We start from the raw sequence: 23,022 nt of genomic DNA, 5'->3' as shown, positions 1-23,022 counted from the left end.
GCACATGCTTTCTCTCTTGCTTTTCAATCTACAAATCGAACAGAGATTGAACATATAGAAATACAGTACCTTGAAAAGCATCTTCTCTTGACATTTCCCCTCAGTACCGCCATACTTTCTTCAAAGCTGGAGACTGAACACCGCAGGATGCTTTTGCTCATTGATCTTAAACGGTGTCTGTTGAAACATTCAATACTGGGAGAAGAATAATCCTAGGGAAAGAAGGAAACAAGAATATATTTATGTGAACCACGTAGACTCAGATAAAGAAATTCTGCCTCACGCAAGTTTAATTGACCCTCCTGACTTGGTAGTGGGGCAACTAATGGCAGGCAGACACTGAAACGCTGCTGTGCTCAAGAAAAACCGGGAGAGAAAAAAAAAAAAGAAAAAGAAAAAAAAGCTTTCAAAACTAAAGCTTCCCTTTCCCCACCGTTTTCTTGTGGATAACTTAAGCTTAATATCCTTGGCAAAAAGATATTGCAGCAAAACCTTTCACATAAAATTAGTGTTTCGTGAAAAACAACAACAACAAAAAAACCTTTAAATTCAATTGGAATTTTTTTCAATAAATTCAATTGGAATTTAAATTCAAAACTTTAAATTCAGTTGAATTTAAATTAAAAAAATAAACTAATTAATTTAAATTAAAAAAAATTAAATTCAATTGACTGTTCAGAGGAACAGTCAAGCTTGACATTATACATCCTAGAATTAAAATCTAGTTTGAGTTTTTCTCCCATCTCCAGACCTTGCTAAAGATGCTTATTAGGAGCTCTGTCAAAAAAAGCGAAAGGCTTGTTATATCAAAGCTTCGAACCCTTCTTACTGCCCTTGACCTTCTTCACATTGCTGCTCCTACAAGGGTGAGTACTATCATTTTTAGTACGGGAGGGAAGCTGTGATATCCTTGAGTGAGGGGTCGTTCTGTTTACAAAATGAAGTTCCAGTAAGAGTACATCAAATGAACCAACTTTCTTTGAACTTTAATTCATCACTATATTGAATGAATGACCTCTGGATTTCTCTCTCCCATTTGGAAGTCAATTTGAAAACAAAATACCTCTGCCATAAAGAGCCAGGCATCAGAGACACCTGTTGCGCCTCAAGAACGGAGAAGGTATGAACGACAAGTGCAGCTGAATAAAATGCAACTTGCCATTAGAAATGGGTGTACTGGCATCTACAGGTGCCGCTGGCATCTCCTCATTTTCATTACTCTCTTCATCTGGTTTCTCGTCTTCAGTAGCAGGGTTCTGCTGTGGTGACTTGGAGTTGTCGCATGGAGCACACGCTGCAGAGGTGCAACCTTGCAAGAAAGAACAGATACCAAAGATCTTCGTCGTGCATTTTCAGTTACAAATGCAGAGACAAGTCTTCAAATCCTTAGCGTTAAAGCACGTACCTCTTTTCTCACGAGATTCTTTAATTTGTTCACAAAGTTGTCCAAACTCTGTATCCGTTTCGTTCCTCACCATTGAATATGCAATGCCTTCCAAAACATAGGCGCTGTGACGATCTGAAATTTTACAGACTTTAACTGAATGTTGTCTACCAACCAATGAAACTGTTTTGATCACAGAAAAAAATTGCTTTCTTCATAGGTTGGTTCCGAAAGCTTATCTCAGTGAATATTTTCAGCATAACAACATCGAAGTTAATTAAAACAAAAGCACAAGTTCCTTGGGAACACTTATATCACAATTCCATGCCCAAGTAGCAAAATGATAAAATAATTACAATTTGGTAAGAGATGTTCTCTGTGGATGTCCAAAATCATCTAATCCATCCGAAGTCTATTGTGCGCACACAGCATTTATCCATCTATACGTTCGACAGATTTTTTAAACTAGGGCTAAAAAGCACATCCTCACCTGTAGATCTTTGATCCGGGTAGTACTCGAAGGCATTGTTACAGATTAGATCGATGTCCTTCAGCTAGTCTCCTGCAGCGAGGTACTGGCGCGAGTCAATTTGAGTCAGAACTGTTGAAAGATCCATCGGCTCTTTAATCCTTGTGGCATAGTCAGGTACCTGCAGATCAAATACAAGCATTCAGAGGTTTTCTTAACCTTGCACACTGTCTACCAAAATTATTCTGAAGACTTCAAATAAACGACTTCCTAAAAACTCTGAACATTTGCGATGCATCAGAAGATGCTGAAATTAACCAGTTTGCTTCTCAAAAATGGAAGGGCTTTTTCATTTTTCATTAGAGCGGCCACGAGAGGACAACAAGAAGTAGGGAGGTCAGAAGCACGTGCATGGTAGAGAAGAAACACTGAGGGTGGGAGATTCATTTCACTTTGCTTCAGAAAATCACAACAGTGAAAGCTGAGCAAGCCATCCGGCATTCTCTTTGTTGTCGACATTGAGGAAAAGGTGCATGAATTGCACCTGTGAAGTACCTATTGCAGGCATCTACTTTAGAATGAGATAACTGGGCCCTGAGGTGCTCATTTCTTCCCTCAGAGCAGAAGAGGAGCCTAATGACCAGTTCAGATGAGGACATATGTATCTGTCTAGATTTTTCACAGCTCAAGAACCTAGGAGAAAAGGGGAAGAAAAGCCAGTGGAGGCCCACATGAAGACGACTTTGCTGATCCCCAGGTATATTCAAGTTACACCTGTCTTTGAAATATACGCCCCTAGTTTAGGCTTATCTCATAAATTAAGGAGAAAAAGGCATCTAAGCAGCCAATTGGAGGAAAAAGAAAACACACTGCACTTATGGTTGATTCCTATTGAGGAGTTCCAGATGAAACAGAGAACAGGATCTCAAAACTTATTTTTACAAACTGCTGCTCCTATTCCTGTTCCCACAGGAACTGACAGTCCAAGAAAGGGCTTCAGACTTCACTCAAGTAGTCCTGTAAATACTGTTTGTAATTATAAGGAAAGATCTCTGTGCTTTTCAGTGCTGTGACATGCCTACGTATCAAAGCCTTTTCACGAGCAAACTGTGTTGGCATTTGGACTGGCTTTTTAGAATGAAACCAGGGCTTTCAGCGAATAATCCCATAAGAGACATTTGAGAGTCAGCAAAAGTAAAAGCACTGCCTCTGCTTCTTGCAAAATCCTAACAGTGCAGCCCTAAAAACAAAGTTGAACCTTCCCCAAAACGCTGAGAAATACGAACACTGACAAGTTACAGACACACACGGATCAGCACTACTTTACCTTCTGTGGGTCAACGGGCTTTGCAAATTCCCTGAAACGTCTGTCAGTGGCAAGTCTGTGAGTAACGTCCCTCAAGAAAATTCAAAGGTCACGCAAGGTATCCTCCTCTTCCTCCTCCAACATCCCTACTTTTGTGGGGATCACTCTTGTGGCTTCTGAGGCTCAGCTGGTGGTGCTACAGGCACGACTTCCAATGTCCAATCAACTTCAATTCATCAGGAAAAATTAGCCAATTTACAGTACTCAAATACAAGCATATGACAAATTACTGACAGAAAATGACCACCAAAGCAAAGCCCAAAGAGCTAGTAACTTCGATAGGAAAGTTTTAGATGTACTTCTCATATCCTCCTCACCTCTTTTCTTTACAGGAGGCTTAGCCACTTCATTTAGAATTAGGTCCTCAAAAAAAGATGCTCTCTCTGCCCTACCAGGCAACTCAATATTGCACACTTCTCCAAATTCCTTATTAAATAATTTTTGGATCTAAAGCAGAAGGACGAGAGACATTTCAGATTTAAGGCCACAAAAAACTCATCTTCGATTCCAAAAAGACGAGTACCTTTTCAAATTAATAATAACCTGAAGAACACAAACTGAAAAAAGTTATCTTCCTGGCCTTAAAACGCTACGTTTTCACAGGCTGGCACGGCAAATTCAAATATCACCTTTAAGAATCACCTATAGAATTAATGCTCGGTGAAGGGATTGTACGCTACACTGATAAAGTAATGGCTTTCACCACATCCAACAGCGCCTCCTTTGTATTTACTTGCCTTGCTGCAGCCTTTACTTAGAACCTTTATGGCTATCGAGGGAAGAGAAAGGCTTCAGCAGATAAATGAGGGCTTTTTGCTGAGTTTTTATTTCTCTCCCAAAAGGTGTCTGAAGTAGCTAGTACCTCTACGTCTTCCTCCATTTTCAAGTTCTAGTATTAAAAGGTAGGTAAGGAATTTCACTACTTATTTTAGAAGGAATTTACAGCCTGTACAAAAACTTCTGTGGGAACTCAAGCACTTTCAAAGCAGTTGATAATAAACACGTCTAGGTAAGACCCGTTCTCTTCCCCCAATGACTGAGACCAAATCATCAGAATGACAACAGCGTGGTCCTGTTTTGGGCACCTTCCCTTAATGTAAACTCTCAGAAGTCAATGAAGTTCTGCACGTACTTTTACTACAGTTTATTTAGGACTACAACTAGAATTCGATTCCAAAGTTACTTTAGCAGAAATTGGAACTCAGCTTTCCAGCTTGGAAAGCTTTGGCCTATATGAAGAAAGAAACTGATTTATTTATTTTTTTTTTTAATCAAAGCGTTTCAATTCTCTACTAAATTGCATTATTAGCAGTTTACCCAACATAGCATGGAATGGCAGACTGTCAGAAGAAATCTCTTCAGTAAGAACATCCTCTTGTCATTTCAAGCACTTCATATTCTTGACTGAACCACTTTGTAGCCACCAGATTTATTGTATTAATTTATTATTTGCATGTGTGAGAAGGGGGTGAAAGTCACTTGCTTGATTCAGAAAAAACCTGAAGCAGATGCTTTCACAGTATTCTTTTTCTCTAAGCAAATTTTAAGTGATTTGTTAGGGTGCCTGAGTAATAACAGCATGCATTTAAGAAAGCACAGCATTTTGATGCTGAAAGCATTCATAAATTACAAGACACTGAAGAAATAGTAAGAAAAGTATTGACAAATACCTCTTCTGGGAGATCTGAGTGACGTACATCAGACGTAGCAAGCAGCAAAACTGGCGAAAATGCTGGAATGTTACGTAGTAGAGTTAGAAAAGTAAGTTTCAAGGCAGGTCCAGCGTTGTCCCACCATAAATGGATATCTGGGACATAAATTGTGCTTGGTGCTGTCTTCTGAGCATTTCGGATCAGCTAGTGAAAAGGAAAGCTTGCGTAAGAAAACTAAAACACGTACAAGAACCTCTTAATACATAGCTACATAGCCATCTGACTGCCCCATGAAATGAAACTGCGTGAACAGAGTGGCAAGCATCCTTTCACATAAGGAATTTCTCTGTGCACCCTTTCAGATTGTCAGTATTCGGAGAACTCTAGTCAGAAGATGGGAAGGATATATTCAGGCAGTGGCTAGACACCGTAGCTATATGGCCACAGCCACAATCATCGCATAACAAAGAAAGGAAATGTCCCTCTTAAGGGACACATCAGTATTCAGTCGTGTAACATGTCTGTCCTTACTTGTATGGCTCTCAAACGTTTCCACTAAAGGTAAAAATATTTTAAGGTAGTGATGCCAAACAAGAAAATGGATTTCCTGCCTAAAAGTAAAAACACCAAATCTGTTCATTTTTTCTAGTTAAAACCACATCACCGTGCAAATGAAGTGTTTTCTGAATGTTAATGCTTTTATTGCACATACTGCAACAGCACAAGTTGTGTATGTCCGTGCGAAAGCAAAATAAACAGAAGCCCCAAACCTTGGTTGCCTTACTAATATAATTTAGAAGAAGGCTACAAAAAGTAGCCGACATGCAGTCTGATACAGAGCCATCTACTGGAAGCACACAGTCTTAGGAGGCAATGAGAACTACTTTCTGGATCCCAGTGACATGAGCAGCATTTCTTTCCACAAAGAGATGTTTCTTAGCAACACCGCCCAGCTTCCTGAGCTGCTAGCAACAGCCTCACTGTAAAACTGGGTATGGAAAATGTGGACATGTACAACATCCAGATTGTTTGTGGTGCTGTCTAAAAGAAAAGGGGATTTTCAGATAGAAGCAAACATCCCAGCACATTAAAACAAGGCCACCTCCATTACCAATGAATTTTGCTCACCTTACTTGCAACTCCATTGATCCTTTACATACAGTCAGTGAATCCGATGAGAAGAAAAAGAAAAAAAGGTACCTGTCCGCAGATTTCTTCTGGCGGTGCAACGTTTGTAAGCAGAACAGAAAGGTCCAGGGTGTGAACGGGAAACTTCTCCAAAGCGTACAACACCGCGGGTGCCACGTAAGAAACCTGGCCGTACCCTTATTTTCCTACTATTAGCAGACGGGGCTGGCATGATGTTGGTTCACAGAAAGCACTCCTAGAACAAGAGTTAAGAAAACAAGTTTATAGATGAGGTGCTGAATAGACACACAGATGTTCCAAGTAATTTTCCTATAGACTTTCTTTTCCCTCCCCAAATAATCCAAATGGCAGCGCTACATTAAATACATGTAAGATTTCCAGTTAAGCTATTCAGTCATTCCAATTGTTTCACCTTCTTCCCTTTGTTTCATCTTCTTCCCTTGTGTTTCCTATTCTTTACTAAACCAAGACTGCAAATTAATATCCCTGCAATCTTGCTTTACTACTAGGAAATAAATTGGTGAGGAGCATTTGTTTCCCCACTACAATCAGGCTGTACCTCTGCTGGCTTAAATCAAAGATGCTAGAGACTTAGCCTTGCTCTAAAGCACAGAAAATCTTCTGGACAGCACAGCAATAGAAACGGAGAAAAATAACTGATCCAGCTGTGACAACATGATCTAACTTTCCAACTGTGGGCTTGCATGACTTCCACACTAAAATATCACAAGATTAACACAACTTGGTGGCTTAACAAATAAAGACACCATTCAATTTTTTCTCAAGGTGTTTTAACAAGCCCTTTCTCTGTTTTCTTTCTGCTACATAATTCACTACTGGTTTAACAATCCTGGAAAACAGAAGGGCAAAAGGTGGCAACACAAACCCATAAAGTTGGGATATTTTTAGCTAAAAGGACAGACTGCACATTTATGTGGTCTTGAGTCTTTCAAAGAATGCCATGGATTAAGTCAACGTGTTCTGGTAGTCTACGGATCACTTTGGCTTACGAAGAGAAGCCTGGGCTTTTCAATTTGGTCATTCAGAGCAACTTCATTATAACTTTAGTCCCTCCACCCTTTCTTGTTGTGAATACCAAGCACCCCTTCAACACACAAACTTGATGTTGCCCCTTCCTCTACCACCCCTCGCACTTTTAACAGCTGGAACTGTTTACAAAGACTCAGCAGACCTGAGAATTTAAATGTAACAGGGATCTATCTTTCTTTACCTGCTGAAACAGAGGCATTTTTTCTCTGGTCCGTCAGGCATTCCATCTTTTAATTCATCTCCAGAAACCAAGGATGCATCGTCATCACTGTCAAACATATCATCTTGTAAAATAGGATTGAAATGCTCTGAAAGGCAAAAGAGGTTTGTTAACTTTCCTGAATAGCCTTTGTCTCTTTCTCTTTGTCGTGGTTTAACCCGGCTGGCAGCTAAATACCACGCAGCCGTTCGCTCACCCTCCCCCCTCCCTCTCTGGGACGGGGGAGAGAAATGGAAAGTGAAGCCCGTGAGTTGAGATAAAGACAGTTTAATAAGACAGGAAAATAATAATAATAATAATAATAATAATAATAATAATAATAATAATAATAATAATAATACAATGATGATAATAGTACTACTACTAATAATATGTACAAACAAGTGATGCACAATGCAATTGCTCACCACCCGCTGACCGATGCCCAGCTTAACCCCGAGCAGTCCGGCCCCCTCCCCCCGGCTAGCCACCTATATATTGTTTAGCATGACGTCAGATGGTATGGAATACCCCTTTGGCCAGTTTGGGTCACCTGTCCTGGGTCTGTCCCCTCCCAGCTCTTACTGCACCCCCCAGCCTGCCCGTTGGCAGGACAGAGCAAAGGCTGAGATGTCCTTGGCTTAGTATAAGCACTGCTCTGCAACAATTAAAGCATCGGGGTGTTATCAGCACTCTTCTCATTCTAAGCCAAAACACAGCATTCCACCAGCTACTAGGAAGAAAATTAATTCTGTGCTAACTGAAACCAGGACATCTATCCACCCCTTATTCCATACCATTTATGTCATGCTCAGGTTACACTCTTTTCCATACATTCTAATTAGTCACCTATAGTAATCATGGTAGTGATAACATACAGTATAATATACTATTTAACATGGTGCAATTCAGTTCATGGGCTATTCTCACCCAGTATTAAATCTCCTTGAGGTACACACCGGACCTCTCCGTTCTTTTGCATCACCCACCAAGTATATCCAGGTCCCTGAGCGAAAACAATTCCACGAATAGGTTTGCCTTTTCCTGAGGCAGGAGTAGCCCAGACTGTTTTACCCAGCATATTTTTTACATGCACTACAGGAACTTTATCCCCATCTACAGTACGTAACAGGTTTGATTGGGCAGGTCCAGCTCGGTTGGTAGATCCCCTAGTATTGACTAACCAGGTGGCCTTTGCCAAATGCGTATCCCAGTTTTTGAACGTCCCAGCGCCCATTGCTTTCAAGGTAGTCTTTAACAGGCCATTGTATCGTTCAACTTTCCCGGAGGCTGGTGCATGATAGGGGATGTGATACACCCATTCAATACCATGTTCTTTGGCCCAAGTGTCTATAAGGTTGTTTCGGAAGTGAGTCCCATTGTCTGATTCTATTCTTTCTGGGGTGCCATGTCGCCATAGGACTTGCTTTTCAAGGCCCAGGATGGTGTTCCGGGCGGTAGCATGAGGCACAGGATATGTTTCCAGCCATCCGGTGGTTGCTTCCACCATTGTAAGTACGTGGCGCTTGCCATTGCGAGTTTGAGGGAGTGTGATGTAATCAATCTGCCAGGCCTCTCCATATTTATATTTCAGCCATCGTCCTCCATACCAAAGAGGCTTTGACCGTTTGGCTTGCTTGATTGCAGCACATGTTTCACAGTCATGAATAACCTGTGCTATAGCGTCCATGGTCAAGTCCACCCCTCGATCACGAGCCCATCTGTATGTTGCATCTCTACCTTGATGGCCTGAGGTGTCATGGGCCCATCGGGCTATAAATAATTCACCTTTATGCTGCCAATCCAGGTCCACCTGAGCTACTTCAATCTTAGCAGCCTGATCCACCTGCTGGTTGTTTTGATGTTCTTCAGTAGCCCGATTCTTGGGCACATGAGCATCTACGTGGCGTACTTTCACAGCCAGGTTCTCTACCCGAGCAGCAATATCTTGCCACAATGCAGCAGCCCAGATAGGTTTGCCCCTACGCTGCCAGTTGTTTTGCTTCCATTGCTGTAACCATCCCCACAGGGCATTTGCTACCATCCATGAATCGGTGTAGAGATAGAGAACTGGCCATTTTTCTCGTTCAGCAATGTCTAAAGCCAGCTGAATGGCTTTCACTTCTGCAAACTGACTCGATTCACCTTCTCCCTCAGCAGCTTCTGCAACTCGCCGCGTAGGACTCCATACAGCAGCCTTCCATCTCCGATGCTTCCCCACAATACGACAGGACCCATCAGTGAACAGGGCATATTTCTTTTCATTCTCTGGCAACTGGTTGTACAGTGGGGCTTCTTCAGCACGACCCACCTCCTCCTCTGATGATATCCCAAAGTATTTGCCTTCTGGCCAGTCCATGATCACTTCCAATATTCCTGGGCGACTGGGGTTTCCTATTCGAGCCCGCTGAGTAATCAGTGCAACCCACTTGCTCCATGTAGCATCAGTTGCATGATGCGTAGAGGGGACCCTTCCCTTGAACATCCAGCCTAGTACCGGTAATCGGGGTGCTAGGAGGAGCTGCGCTTCAGTACCGACCACCTCCGAAGCAGATCGAACTCCTTCATATGCTGCCAATATCTCCTTTTCAGTTGGAGTATAGCGGGCCTCAGATCCTCTGTATCCCCGACTCCAAAACCCCAGAGGCCGACCTCGAGTTTCCCCAGGTTCTTTCTGCCAGAGGCTCCAGGTGGGGCCGTTCTCCCCGGCTGCAGTGTAGAGCACATTCTTTACATCTGGTCCTGTTCGAACTGGCCCAAGGGCTACTGCATGGACTATTTCCTGCTTGATTTGTTCAAAGGCTTGTCGTTGTTCAGGGCCCCATTCAAACTCATTCTTCTTACGAGTTACTTGGTAGAGTGGGTTTACAATCAGACTGTAATTTGGGATGTGCATTCTCCAAAACCCCACAACACCTAGGAAAGTCTGTGTTTCTTTTTTGTTAGTTGGTGGAGACATAGCTGTTATTTTGTTGATCACATCCATTGGGATTTGATGACGTCCATCTTGCCATTTTATTCCTAAAAACTGGATCTCCCGTGCAGGTCCTTTGACTTTATTTTGTTTTATGGCAAAACCGGCTTTCAGAAGGATTTGGACTATTTTCTTCCCTTTCTCGAAAACTTCCTCTGCTGTGTCACCCCACACAATAATGTCATCGATGTACTGCAGGTGTTCAGGAGCTTCCCCCTGCTCTAGTGCAGACTGGATCAGCCCATGGCAAATGGTAGGGCTGTGTTTCCACCCCTGGGGCAGCCTATTCCAAGTATATTGGACTCCCCTCCAAGTGAAGGCAAATTGTGGCCTGCACTCTGCTGCTAGAGGGATGGAGAAAAATGCATTAGCGATATCAATTGTGGCGTACCACTTGGCTGCCTTCGATTCAAGTTCATACTGAAGTTCCAGCATGTCCGGCACTGCAGCACTCAGTGGTGGCGTGACTTTGTTCAGGCCGCGATAGTCCACTGTTAGTCTCCACTCGCCATTAGACTTTCGCACTGGCCATATGGGACTATTGAAAGGTGAATGAGTCTTGCTGATCACTCCTTGGCTCTCCAATTGACGAATTAGCTTATGGATGGGAATCAGGGAGTCTCGGTTGGTGCGATATTGCCGCCGGTGCACAGTTGTGGTAGCAACTGGCACTTGCTGTTCTTCGACCCTCAGCAACCCCACAACAGAGGGGTCCTCTGAGAGACCAGGCAAGGTAGATAATTGTTTAATGCCCTCTGTCTCTAAGGCAGCAATACCAAAAGCCCACCGGAACCCTTTTGGGTCCTTGCAGTATCCTCTTCTAAGATAGTCTATGCCAAGGATACATGGAGCATCCGGACCAGTCACAATGCGGTGCTTCTCCCACTCATTCCCAGTCAGACTCACTTCAGCCTCCAATACAGTCAACTGCTGAGATCCCCCTGTCACTCCACAAATATAGATGGGCTCTGGTCCTTTATAGCTCGATGGCATTATAGTACATTGTGCACCGGTGTCTACTAAAGCCTTATACTTCTGTGCGCGTGATGTGCCAGGCCATCGAATCCACACAGTCCAATAAACTCGATTGTCCCTTTCCTCCCCCTGGCTGGAGGCAGGGCCCCCCTAATCCTGGTCAGAATCTTCCTCGTTTCTGTGTTTGAAGGACTGTCTGCTGGAAGTTGGAGCAGCAAACTTTTCGGAGAATCCCTTTTTCCTGATTGTTTTCTTTTGCAACTCACGTACCTGTGGCTCTAGGGTCGCGGTAGATTTTCCATCCCACTTTCTCATGTCCTCTCCATGGTCTCGTAAGTAAAACCACAGGGTGGCACGGGGTGAGTACCCACCATATCGTCTTCCTTGTGTGGGTGAACGCCTACCCCTGACAGCTGAGACACTGCTTTGTACAGGTGCGAAGGAGAATAATCTCTCTTCAAGTTGGTGAACCTTTTCAGAAAGTTTCTCCCAAGTGTTCTCCTTTGGTCGGTGGGCACTGGTTGGTTCAGGTGGGGAGGACAATAGATTCTCTTCAAGTTGGTGAACCTTTTCAGAAAGTTTCTCCACAGCTGAGACACAGGCCTGTAAGGAAGAGGAGAGACTTTCTTCGTACTGCCGGAGTTGTTTAGCCGCTTCACCCACTGTGGGTTCCTCATCCTCTTTCCAGGCCATTATTGCCAATGAGCTGGCATATGATGATGGTGCACTCCGTACAAACTTCCGCCACATGGGTCGTGTACACTTGACTTCATCTGGATCTGTGGATGTTTGTTTGAGGTCTGGATCCTCATAAATCACTTCCCGTACGGCTAATTCCCTCAGGTACTGGATTCCCTTCTCCATAGTGGTCCACTTGCCTGGTAGACATAAAATATCTTCCTTGAAGGGATACCTTTCCCTCACAGCTGAGAGGAGACGCCTCCAGAGGCTGGTGGGTCGTGCTCCATCTGCAATTGCTTTGTCAATGCCGGCGTCTCGAGCAAGGGATCCCAGCCGCTTGGCTTCCCTGCCGTCTAATTCCACACAATTGGCTCCAGAGTCCCAGCACCGGAGCAGCCAGGTGACAAGCTGCTCACCTATACAGCGACCAAAATCTTTTCGCACATCTCGTAGCTCGCGCTCGTTTAGGCTTCGGGTAGTTACTGTTGCTCTTTCGGCATCCTCATCTTCCTCCTCCTGAATCCTTGACGGCCCAGCGTCGTCATCATCTTCGTCATCTCTATACTTAGTTTTGGCAGAAGCCTTACCTGGATTGGCAGAAGACTCTCTGCGTTCTAAACGACTTGAATTTCTATACCATATTTTCACCTTCTCTACAGGGGCAGCTTGCACTGCTACTGCTCGTTTCTCTGACTTTGTTACAGGGTCTGCCACAGGGGTTGGAATGCCCTCTGCAGGGTCAACTTGCACTGCTACAGCTCGTTTCTCTGACACGGCCACAGGAGCTGGAGCGGCTACAGGAGCTGGAGCAGTTGCAGGAACCGGAGCTGTAGCGGCTACAGGAGCTGGAGCTGGAGCTGGAGCAGTTGCAGGAGCTGGGACTGGAGCAGCAGTAGGAGCTGGAGCTGGAGCGGCTTCAGGAGCTGGGACTGGAGCAGCTGCAGAATCCACCGTAGGGGTCACAGTGGCCGTTGGATCTGTCACAGGGTTTGGAGTGGCCGCAGGGTCTGTCACTAAGTTGACAGCAGTATCAATGGCAGCTCGATAGGCATGAGCCAGGCCCCAGCACGTTACAATGATTTGTGTTACTTTGGAACTGCCAGAATCATTACACCTTTTTTTCAAGCATTCTGCCAGTTTTTGAGGATTTTGCCATTGTTCAGGGGTGAATTTCCAACACACTGGGGGTGCCAACTGCTCTAGATGCCTGCCCATATCCACCCATACTCCCTGCCACCCACAACTATACTGCCTCCGGGCAGATCTCCGGATGAGCTTCATAAGTAGTTGTTTAACTTTAAGCAGAATCTGAAGTGCATTCATGAGGCAGAACAACAAGACTATGGTATTCTGAGTATTCCAGAAATATTCAATATCTTGGAGAGCTATTGTAATAAACTCGGAGGATAAGAGGGTGGTGAAGGAGGAAGGGAGAGTGATCAAGGAGGGTACAGGGGTGGTGAAGGAGAAAGGGAGAGTGATCACGTAAGAAAAATTATCTTCCCCTTTCCCCTCCACAGATTGACTCCCTAATGAAAAAAGGCAACAGATACAATTGCTAATAGTTTCCAAAATACAGTTTCCAAAGTACAGAATCGAAGATGTTACTGAGTACAAATACCAGGTTAGAGTCATGGCCAGATATTTCATCATCTCATAAGCCACTGATACAACACACAGTACCATAATGGTCTGAAACCAGGGCCCGGAGAGGATAAACAACATGACAGAGAGCACATACGGAAAATAACGTGCTATAATACTCAATTTGGAAAACAGGCGCAGCACAGTTGAGATTAAAGCAATCAGCATTATGACAAGTGACTATTAAGCAGGTCTAATACTTATACCAATTTTATTTTAACACACTCTGGTCAGATCTGCCGTTATCTCAACCTTTCGAGCCCCACGTTGGGCGCCAAAAAGACTGTCGTGGTTTAACCCGGCTGGCAGCTAAATACCACGCAGCCGTTCGCTCACCCTCCCCCCTCCCTCTCTGGGACGGGGGAGAGAAATGGAAAGTGAAGCCCGTGAGTTGAGATAAAGACAGTTTAATAAGACAGGAAAATAATAATAATAATAATAATAATAATAATAATAATAATAATAATAATACAATGATGATAATAGTACTACTACTAATAATATGTACAAACAAGTGATGCACAATGCAAATGCTCACCACCCGCTGACCGATGCCCAGCTTAACCCCGAGCAGTCCGGCCCCCTCCCCCCGGCTAGCCACCTATATATTGTTTAGCATGACGTCAGATGGTATGGAATACCCCTTTGGCCAGTTTGGGTCACCTGTCCTGGGTCTGTCCCCTCCCAGCTCTTACTGCACCCCCCAGCCTGCCCGTTGGCAGGACAGAGCAAAGGCTGAGATGTCCTTGGCTTAGTATAAGCACTGCTCTGCAACAATTAAAGCATCGGGGTGTTATCAGCACTCTTCTCATTCTAAGCCAAAACACAGCATTCCACCAGCTACTAGGAAGAAAATTAATTCTGTGCTAACTGAAACCAGGACACTCTTCCATTAATACAGCTTCTAAATAAGTGCCAAAACCCTTTCTTCATTTGAGAGCACACACTGAAAGTTATTTCCTAGAGTTCATCCCACCACAGATCTAAGGAGATGGCACAAGGCCCTACAAAGCTGTACTAAATCCCACTGATGTGTACGTGTAAGGTACGCTACTCTTGGTGATTTTTTTCTCCCCCTTAGAATAAAGGAGATTACGAACAATTTCTGCAGTTGCTAAATAGCTTAAAAAAAAAAAAAAAAACAACAACAAACAAGACCATTTCTTTCTGGAGGAGGTTCCCACAATGAAAGCACGGGGATAAAGGATGTGATGGCCACAGAATTCCATTCATCTAGTAAGTATCAATGCTAATTGATCTCACGTGCACGTGTATAGTACGATCCACAAACATTTAAATTAGGAGACTGGTTAAAAATGATGATAGCTAAAACAATATTTAGCTTAGACCAGGTATACTTGTATCCTGGTCCTGACATTCTTCAGAAAGGAATTAGAAACATTGACCTAGAAATGCTTCCCCTCCAAAGATCTGAGTTTTGATTTTTTAAAGAAAAATAGGTGCCTTATACTTCAAACCTCAAGTCAACCTCTACAAATGCTAATTATCTTAGCTGCCCTCAGAAGCAGGATGCTTCAGTAGAGAACGCATCGTCCTTTACTGTGTATTGAGTCATTCAGAGCTTCCATTTGGCATTTCAGTTTCGAATCCACAATAAAACCTATGCGTTATATTCCAGACTTGCCCAAAAGAAAGACACGCACATGCAAATAATAAAATTCTACCACCATTATGTCTGAAAGGTTTAAGTTGATTGCACAAACCACAAGTTTTTGCTTTAGCAGAATTATAAAGAAGTGGATGCTGTGGTTATACCTTGCTGTCGGTCCTCCTTTAGTGCAAGCTGTGCATGCGGGAAGATCTTCTGCACAACTTGTAAAATATTCTCTACTGATCTTTGAAAAAGTGGCTTGAAAATGGGTGAGAGTGCTTGTACGGGCGAAGTCTCGATCCTGTTTGAAGCTGGAACAACCTTCTTCATAGCCATGAAAAAGTCCTTTGCTTTTATTTTAATAGAATTAACGTCTAGTAGCAACTTCTCCCTACTTGCATAAATCTGAGGATAGCATCGGCGTAGAGAGCACAGCGCAGCTTCAGTACAGAGGGATTTGATATCTGCACCACAGTCTCCTAACAAACAAAAATCAAACGTTACATCAGTCAAGGCCCAGGTTTACAACATGCAACATTTAAAGAATTTGTAATGCCAAAACCAAACAGCTTAACAGGGAATTCAAAGTGCTACCACTTGTGAGGAATGTTTTAACATTTCGTGTCCATAAAGAACAATTCTGTTTGAATCCTGTCTGCCTCTGGGCCCTGCACTGGCAATTTAATTCTTGAACCACAGATGCAGTGTGTCCCAGTCTCCCCCTCATTCTAGTCAATTTATCAAGTCTTCAGAAAATACTCCTTAAATTTATGAACCTGTTTGCTTTTGTTATTCCGGACTTCTATTTCGAACAGTTACAGCCTTTTTTTTCCTGTCTTCTTCGAGATTAACTTAACACTGCTATAGATGTGACTGTCCCTGTGAATGGCTGGGGAAGAATGTTTTAATTACTCGTGAAGTGTCAATAAGAAAGCTGTTTGTGTTTGATGTCTGGGAGTTTCGTAACAACTGATAACAACTAGTGACTGTTATGGGATACTATGCAGACCTTTGGTATCTGGCCAGGGGGCCAAGAGATTAAGAGGAAGAAAAAAGAAGCTGAAGGACGGCTGGCAGACAAGACCTGCAGAAAATGTTCTATAAACTTGGTACAGTGCCAAAGGAGTACAAACAGGAAGGACTTGGAGAAGAAGACTACGAGCCTTCAGCATGAAAGACCCCTAGAGACCCCCAGAGGAGACTGATGCGCATGCTCCAGTAGGAGGGACTGGACCCCGGAGGCTAATTATAATAATCTAATTCTTTTGGAAGTAGTAATGAATATGTATTAGTCTAGGAGCATAAAAATCAGCTGCTTGATGTAACTGGTGTGTGCCCTGGTGGAGCGGAGACTCTCAGTGCACCCAGCACTGTTTGCTTACCTCTATTCTTTTATATTCTTCTAATAAATCCTATTTTTTTATTTAATCCTAATTTGAATCCTGAGCCATTTATACCACTCTCTGCAGGGAAGTTTCATGTTGCTCACTGCCTGATATCCTGCGCTTATGCAGCTGAAGCAGACTCCTCATCAAAAACTATACTCTTGAGGAAGATGCCCCAGAACCATTTAATGTTCTCAGACAACAAGAGGAACGACAATAAAGAGTAAATAGATGAAAGCATCTCACTCTGATTGCTATGAAGGTGTGCCAGCTGCCTCGTTGACTACTTGTGCAGCAAGGCACAAGAGCATGGGTACTGCCTGGTACAAGCTAAGGTTCTTTACAACTTGGTCACAAGCAAGAATCCGTTTCTGTTTCAGTCTTACCAATGCATTTCTCAGCTAGTTCATCAAGCAACATGTCCGGTGGCTGAGGGGTCCAGTCACGAGTATGAATCTTGACAATTTCTTTTCTAGCCTGGAAGCAAAATCATTGCATTTTAGCTTGTCCCAAGTTTTCCTTAAAAATACCAACAAGAAACAAACAAACCAAAAGGCAAACAAACAAACAACAAAAAACAAAACAGTCCTCCCTCAAAACCCCTCATCTATTAATACGCTTTTCTTACTTGCTCAACTTTCAAGTATTTTACAGTTATTTAATATACACTCTGCATTGTCAACCAGGAAATTGAATATTTCTTATTTGTTACACTGCACTTTTTTCTAGGAACCTACAGTGAGAAAAGGCATTTATAGCTTCAATAACAAGTTTCCAAACTACAAGACCTAAGGACCCAGAGGAAAATACTGTAATGAAAACTTTATCCAGAAGCATTTCTTTGCTGTCCAAAAAACTTCTCTAAAACTTAGCAAGCTTTCATTGGGACAGTCTCATTACTTCATCACATTTGCTTTCCAGTCAGTAAATTCACAGAAAGCACTTCTGGCACAATGCTTCCACTTGCTACAATTACTATAAAGAAGAAAAGAATTATGACTCAAACTACTACCACCGAGCAGGGGCACAATCAAATGCAAACACATCCCCTATTCATTCATAAGGGAAGGATTGAGACCAAAAACACAACTTCATGATGAAAACACCCAAGTGGACTAAATAATTAAGCAAACAGGTACAACTTTGGGAATGAAAGGTTTGATTATAGAACTAACTACTTGGTGGTATCATCCTGACCATATATATTCAGTACCAGATTTGCCCTCCATGGAACAGCGCAGTGTCTCCACGTATCACTCTTTCGTTCAAGTTGTCAATTTTTTTTCCTATAAAGTTGGACTTTGCCATGGTAGCACTAACGTTGAATTTAAGTTCTCACCTCTTTATCTGGCAAGTTGAAGAGGAACTCTCTGTCAAAGCGTCCTGGTCTTTGTAAAGTAGGACCTATACAATCCAGTCTGTTGGCAGCTCCAATTACCACGATCTCTCTTCTGTTATCTACGCCGTCCAGAAGGGTCAGAAGAGTTGAAACAATGGAACAAATAGAAAAATATAAGTTTTACTTACTGGTTCAGTAAATTTTGTTACATTCCACATGACTTTCTTCCATGAGTAGTCATAAAGGACAAGCTTTTTAAGGACAAGACTCATTTTAAGACATAAAAAATAGGTAAGTTAACACAGACCACATGCTGATATCAGGCTTAGTAAATTGGTTTCTACTATCGTTTAGAATCACCTGTTTTGGCATTGAGTTACAAGTTTTCAGGATAAATTAACATGTTCACAGTAAATTAAACAGGTCATCGTCCTTTTTTTTTTTTTTTTTCCCAAAGATCAAGCAGATTTTATGTAGGTGCAAAACTGTAATACCTATGAATGTGGTCTTGTTTACTGGAGCGCACAGGAGCGAGACCATCTATCTCATCAAAGAAAATAATTGAAGGTCGCATCTGACAGGCCTAGCAGGAAAACACTGAGTAAAACAGCATTATTTAAAGGAAAAATGCACAAAAACATCATGGTTGGAATGTCATCTAAACTAGATTTTTCACTTTAGCCTCTGGGACCTCTACTGATAGAGCTACTGGAGTATCTGGCATGACTAACAGAAGACAGCAGTCTGTGTCAACCCACTGTATCCGGGTGACAGGAAGCAAATCGGTCCAGTAGTTCTTACAGCTGACATTCACAGCAGAAACACTGGCATTTCCATTTCAGGGGAAAAAAAAAAATAACAAAATACAAAAAAAGAGCAAGTGCTACTTAAAAACGTTGACCACAGAAAATTATGGTTTCAACTCTGACAGAATACACTGTGCATTTCAACCTTACCTGTTCAAATAACACACGAAGTTGGCGTTCTGATTCCCCCACGTATTTTCTCATGCAGTCCGAAGCATTTCTCAGAAAAAATGATATTTTCCTGTCACTTCGACTATATTCACTGGCAAGTGCACGAGCAACTAGTGTTTCCCCTGTTCCTGGGGGGCCATAAAATAGACAACCTCTGCAATAAAAAAGATCCAGATAGGAAAAAAAACATCATGATGAGTACCTCCTACAACCATCGTCTCTAGAACAAACTCGTCTTTCCTAACCAAAACACGTCATGTACAAGACAGCAGTAATAGCTGAAGTGTGGGTAGAGGCAGAACAGATAGAAGTTCCGCGTTTTTACAACGTTTCACAAGAAAATTCATTTTTTTCACCCAAAGAAATGAATAAGGAGGTAACTCAAACGTATAAAAACTTCAAAAGAGAGCATACTGTCCCAGAAGGACACTTCCAAAACTGCTGACAAACAGGGTGATTACAGCAAACCGGAGCCAAACGGGCAAACTTCAGCACAGAATCTGAGAATGGGCTGAATGGTGAATCACCAGTTCATTCTGCAGCAATAAACTGCATATTCTTGCTTTCACAATATGCAGAATCTGATAGTAAAGCATTTAATGCTCCTTTCAAAAGCATTAAGTTACTGGGTTTGGTCTCTCAGACCATCTATTGCTGATGGCAAGTGAGGAAAAGCGATGCCTTAGCACTCAGAGGAAGAAAAAAAAAAAAAAAAAAAAAAAAGAAAGCAAAAGTAGGCAGGAAAAACAACTGGGCTTCCAGGCAACATATTACAATTGACTTCCACACTAGATAATCCCTTCTTGCTTACAGACTAATCAAGCTGACTTGTACATAAAACTGAGAACAAAACCACTCCAACCCAACTAACCCAACTTTTTAAAAACACCAGATGGTAAAACTTACAATTTTCAGACATTGCTTATATTTTTAACCTACAAATATTCTGGATTTTATCCATTTTTAAGAAACCACTTTTTGCTACTACTAAAACAAATGTTCACCGCTGCCAAAAATGTTGAAGCATGGAAGCATATTGATACCTTAATTGAACTTTCTCCTGAAAACAGCTGACTTACGATTTATCACTGTCATGAGTTACCTTGGGGGCTGAATATTGAACTGCTGAAAAACTTCTGGATACAGGACGGGAAAAATCACCATCTCTTTCAAAGCTGTGATGTGTTCCGAAAGACCACCCACGTTCTCAAATCCAATCTAAAGAGAAATTCAACACCACAGAGTTTGTATGTTAAAGAAAGCAGCAACCTAGATCAAGGTTTCATCAGAAATTATCTCAGCACAATGCAAACATTCTGGGCAATTTTTGAAGTTGCTTTAGAGAAAACCATCAACAAAGGTAGTTGTAGATGGCACACTGAGATCTTTCAGAATCACTGGAAACACTCGCTGACACGATGATTAGTTTACCACTTACCGCACTATCTATTTGCATTGCATCTCCCTGACTTCCTCCAGCTTTCTTTTGATCCCTCTGAACTCTCTTTAGGTCCCGTTTCTGACGTTTCACTCGAAAAGTCCTGATTTGAATTAAGGAGAAGTTATAGGGCTTCTTTTTCTTTAAGATGCAGCTCGAAGATTTTTGTTTTTCATAATAATGCCAAGCAAATGTAGAAGACATTAATTAATATATTAGAAGACCTAATTAATTGACATAAACTTACACAGTTACATTTAGATAAACTTAAACATGGCTAAATATTCATTTGAAGGAGATTCATCCCTCCCCTATTCTCTACCGACAGCAACCTTCTTGGAGATGTGCTCTCGCCGTCCTCACTGCTCTCACCACCCTCCTCCGTATCACACATGCTAAGCAAGGGAGATGAGCAAGAGGGTGTAGAATCACTGATGTCATCTGCACGTCTCCGTCTGCAAGCAAGCATATAAACCAGAAAGTTAAAAAGAAAATAGAGCAGATACTAAGTAACACCAAAAATTAAGGGAATTCTATCTCAAAATTGCCTCTGAGATCTATTTTCCAGTCCACTGTACTCCTTAGGAATCTGATTTCAAAGGCCATGATATGATTTTCCTCGTGACAACTGTCTGCTTTCAAGAATGCTCAACAAAATATCTGGCAATCAACAGCATTCTCTACGCACTAACTGCTTACAGAATCCAAAAAGCCTTTATCATTACTAAGGCAATTTATGATTTCATTTAGATCTTTTATTGTTTAAGGTTAACTGCATATAGAAACATTAGTTGATTCCAAACAGAAACTAGAGTCAGTATTTGAGTGATAACTTTTTTTTTTTTTTAAATCTAACAAAACTTCCATAAAGCCTCTCCCTCTAAATCGAATAAAATTATTTTCGGTTTTAAGAAAATCCTTTGTATCCTTCAAGATTAAATAGTCTGACTAAGATTTTTAAGGGGGGATTCCGGCTTCAGTTCCAGAACCAAAGAATTTCAGTTACAGAAACTCAGACACTATCTCCATAATCATCTTATCAGCGACCCACAAATATTGGATTTAAAGAAGAAACCAACTTAAAAGTATCCACCTCCTCCCCTCCAAATAGTTCTTTCCTCTCTATCCTCAGACTACCAAAGTACCGATCATAAACTTACTCTGTAATTACCACTAAACTGAAAACCCTTTGAAGCATTATGCAGTAAAGAGACTGACAGCTCTACGGATAAGTAAGAGCTATCACTAGCCATACACCAACCTGGCACGTCTTCTATATTTTTGTGACCCAGCATTTTCAAGTGACTCTTTCTGTCTGACAGAACACGGCTGGCCCGAGTTAGTCCTCTCTCGATCTCTTTGTCTTACTGAAAGGAAAGAATTTAGAATAATGATACAGATACATTTAAGAGAGGAGGATATCAAAAGAAAAAGAAAATGCCACGTGTTTCACTCATCCCTAATTCCAGAAGAATTTTTAACTGTTTTTGCTTTTCATCAGTGCATGGTACAAGTGGAAAACTACGCCCTGTTTAAAGGTGAACTGAAAATCACAAGAGCAAGACCATTACGTGTGATTAATTACTGTTATAGCAAGGATACATAGCACTAAGTACGCCAAACAGCAAAGAAATACAATGTGCACAGGACACACGTGTCTGATAAAAACAGGGAAGTTCATGTGCAGAATGAAGGTACAGAACTGAAATAGAACTGTGTGCGCAAACACGTCTTTGCATTCAAAAATTCTATCTCACTTATGTGCAAGAAATAAGGTTTTAAGAGAAACTGTGCGTTCAACCTACTTTCCATAGGAGCTTGGTAGCGGTCAACAGGTTTACTCTGTCGAAGATTGTAACGCCTTGGAACATCTTCACCACCATTTTCTTTGTTCTCACTTCCTCTTGATGTTTGTACTGTACCACAAAATGACACCGAATCGTTAAGTACTTTTGCAAATTATATGAAATCCAAAATGCATTACACAGATGCCTGTAAGTTTTAGTATTAGCATTATTTTAATGACACACTGGATCCTGCAAAACCTTAAGATGAATTTATGCAAGTCACGTTTCAGAAATCACAAATCCTAGCAGATGAGCATGCATCTGGACATTGTTCTGTGCTCTCTGAAACTGCTGATGGACTTGTCGTCAGCCTCAGTGTTTAACAACAGGCAAAATTCTGTCATATTGCTTAGCTAAGATGCAGATCTTCTGAAAACAGCTATTTCAGAAAGTCACTTCTTAGTTTGAGAAAGTATTTAATGGAAAGGGTTTTAATAATCTGCAGTGCTAAGACTAAGCATAGTAATCTAAGTCCAAGTCTAGCTCTGCCACAAATTCTGTGAGCAATAATGGGCCAGACACAGGCTTGAAGCTCACCAATGAGAAAACAATGCCAAATGCACATAAGCTTAGGCCATTAGCTTCTGTCAAGTAACCTGAAGTTGTTTCATGAAAGATGGTAAAAAACGCAAGAACCAGAGTGCAATCATCTACTGGGTTCTGGTGAATATCCTCTCACGTTAACAGCAGGACACCAAGGAAGGAACGTACATACTCCGTTCACCTACCTGTTTGCCACAAGGACTTATCTTTTTTTCTTGGAAAGCACTGCCCTCTCTGGTTTTTATTTTTTAACCCCAAAGGTTGCATTGCTTTCTGAATGCGAGGTAGGTGCCATGGGGTATACAGACAGCACACGGAAAACTGAGCGATCAGGAAAT

At 42.0% G+C, this 23,022-nt stretch overlaps 2 protein-coding genes and 1 long non-coding RNA gene across 3 annotated transcripts in view; all 3 read right to left on the bottom strand.

The window, feature by feature from the left end:
• Positions 1 to 3,696, bottom strand: part of LOC311428619 (ubiquitin carboxyl-terminal hydrolase 42-like) — a 68,513-nt gene extending 64,817 nt beyond the window's left edge. Inside the window, exons 1-2 of the mRNA XM_084539981.1 lie at positions 3,181 to 3,696; positions 1,875 to 2,034 (exon numbers count right to left, since the gene is read on the bottom strand). The gene's annotated coding sequence lies outside the window, so the exon portion shown is untranslated. The remainder of the gene's footprint in view (positions 1 to 1,874; positions 2,035 to 3,180) is intronic.
• Positions 3,697 to 6,146: 2,450 nt separating this feature from the next.
• LOC311428625 lies at positions 6,147 to 15,629 on the bottom strand. Its single transcript, XR_014687799.1, has 3 exons — positions 15,320 to 15,629; positions 7,252 to 7,378; positions 6,147 to 6,255 (listed from the first exon to the last, which is right to left on the bottom strand). It is a non-coding gene; the product is annotated as an uncharacterized lncRNA (long non-coding RNA).
• Positions 15,630 to 16,891: 1,262 nt separating this feature from the next.
• On the bottom strand, positions 16,892 to 22,818 carry LOC311428611 (ATPase family AAA domain-containing protein 2-like; the record flags this gene model as incomplete). Its single annotated transcript, XM_084539974.1, has 9 exons — positions 22,100 to 22,818; positions 21,556 to 21,661; positions 20,627 to 20,749; positions 20,295 to 20,397; positions 19,959 to 20,074; positions 18,836 to 19,010; positions 18,374 to 18,419; positions 17,880 to 17,998; positions 16,892 to 17,017 (listed from the first exon to the last, which is right to left on the bottom strand). The coding sequence occupies exons 1-9, from the start codon at positions 22,104 to 22,106 to the stop codon at positions 16,892 to 16,894; spliced, it is 921 nt and encodes a 306-aa protein (XP_084396100.1). The 5' UTR covers positions 22,107 to 22,818.
• Positions 22,819 to 23,022: the final 204 nt, after the last annotated feature.

Source organism: Aythya ferina, assembly GCF_964211825.1.
Source record: "Aythya ferina genome assembly, contig: HAP1_SCAFFOLD_103, whole genome shotgun sequence".
Classification (NCBI taxonomy): domain Eukaryota; kingdom Metazoa; phylum Chordata; class Aves; order Anseriformes; family Anatidae; genus Aythya; species Aythya ferina.
The sequence above is the reverse complement of the archived record's forward strand: the minus strand, read 5'-3'. Positions and strand labels throughout refer to the sequence as shown.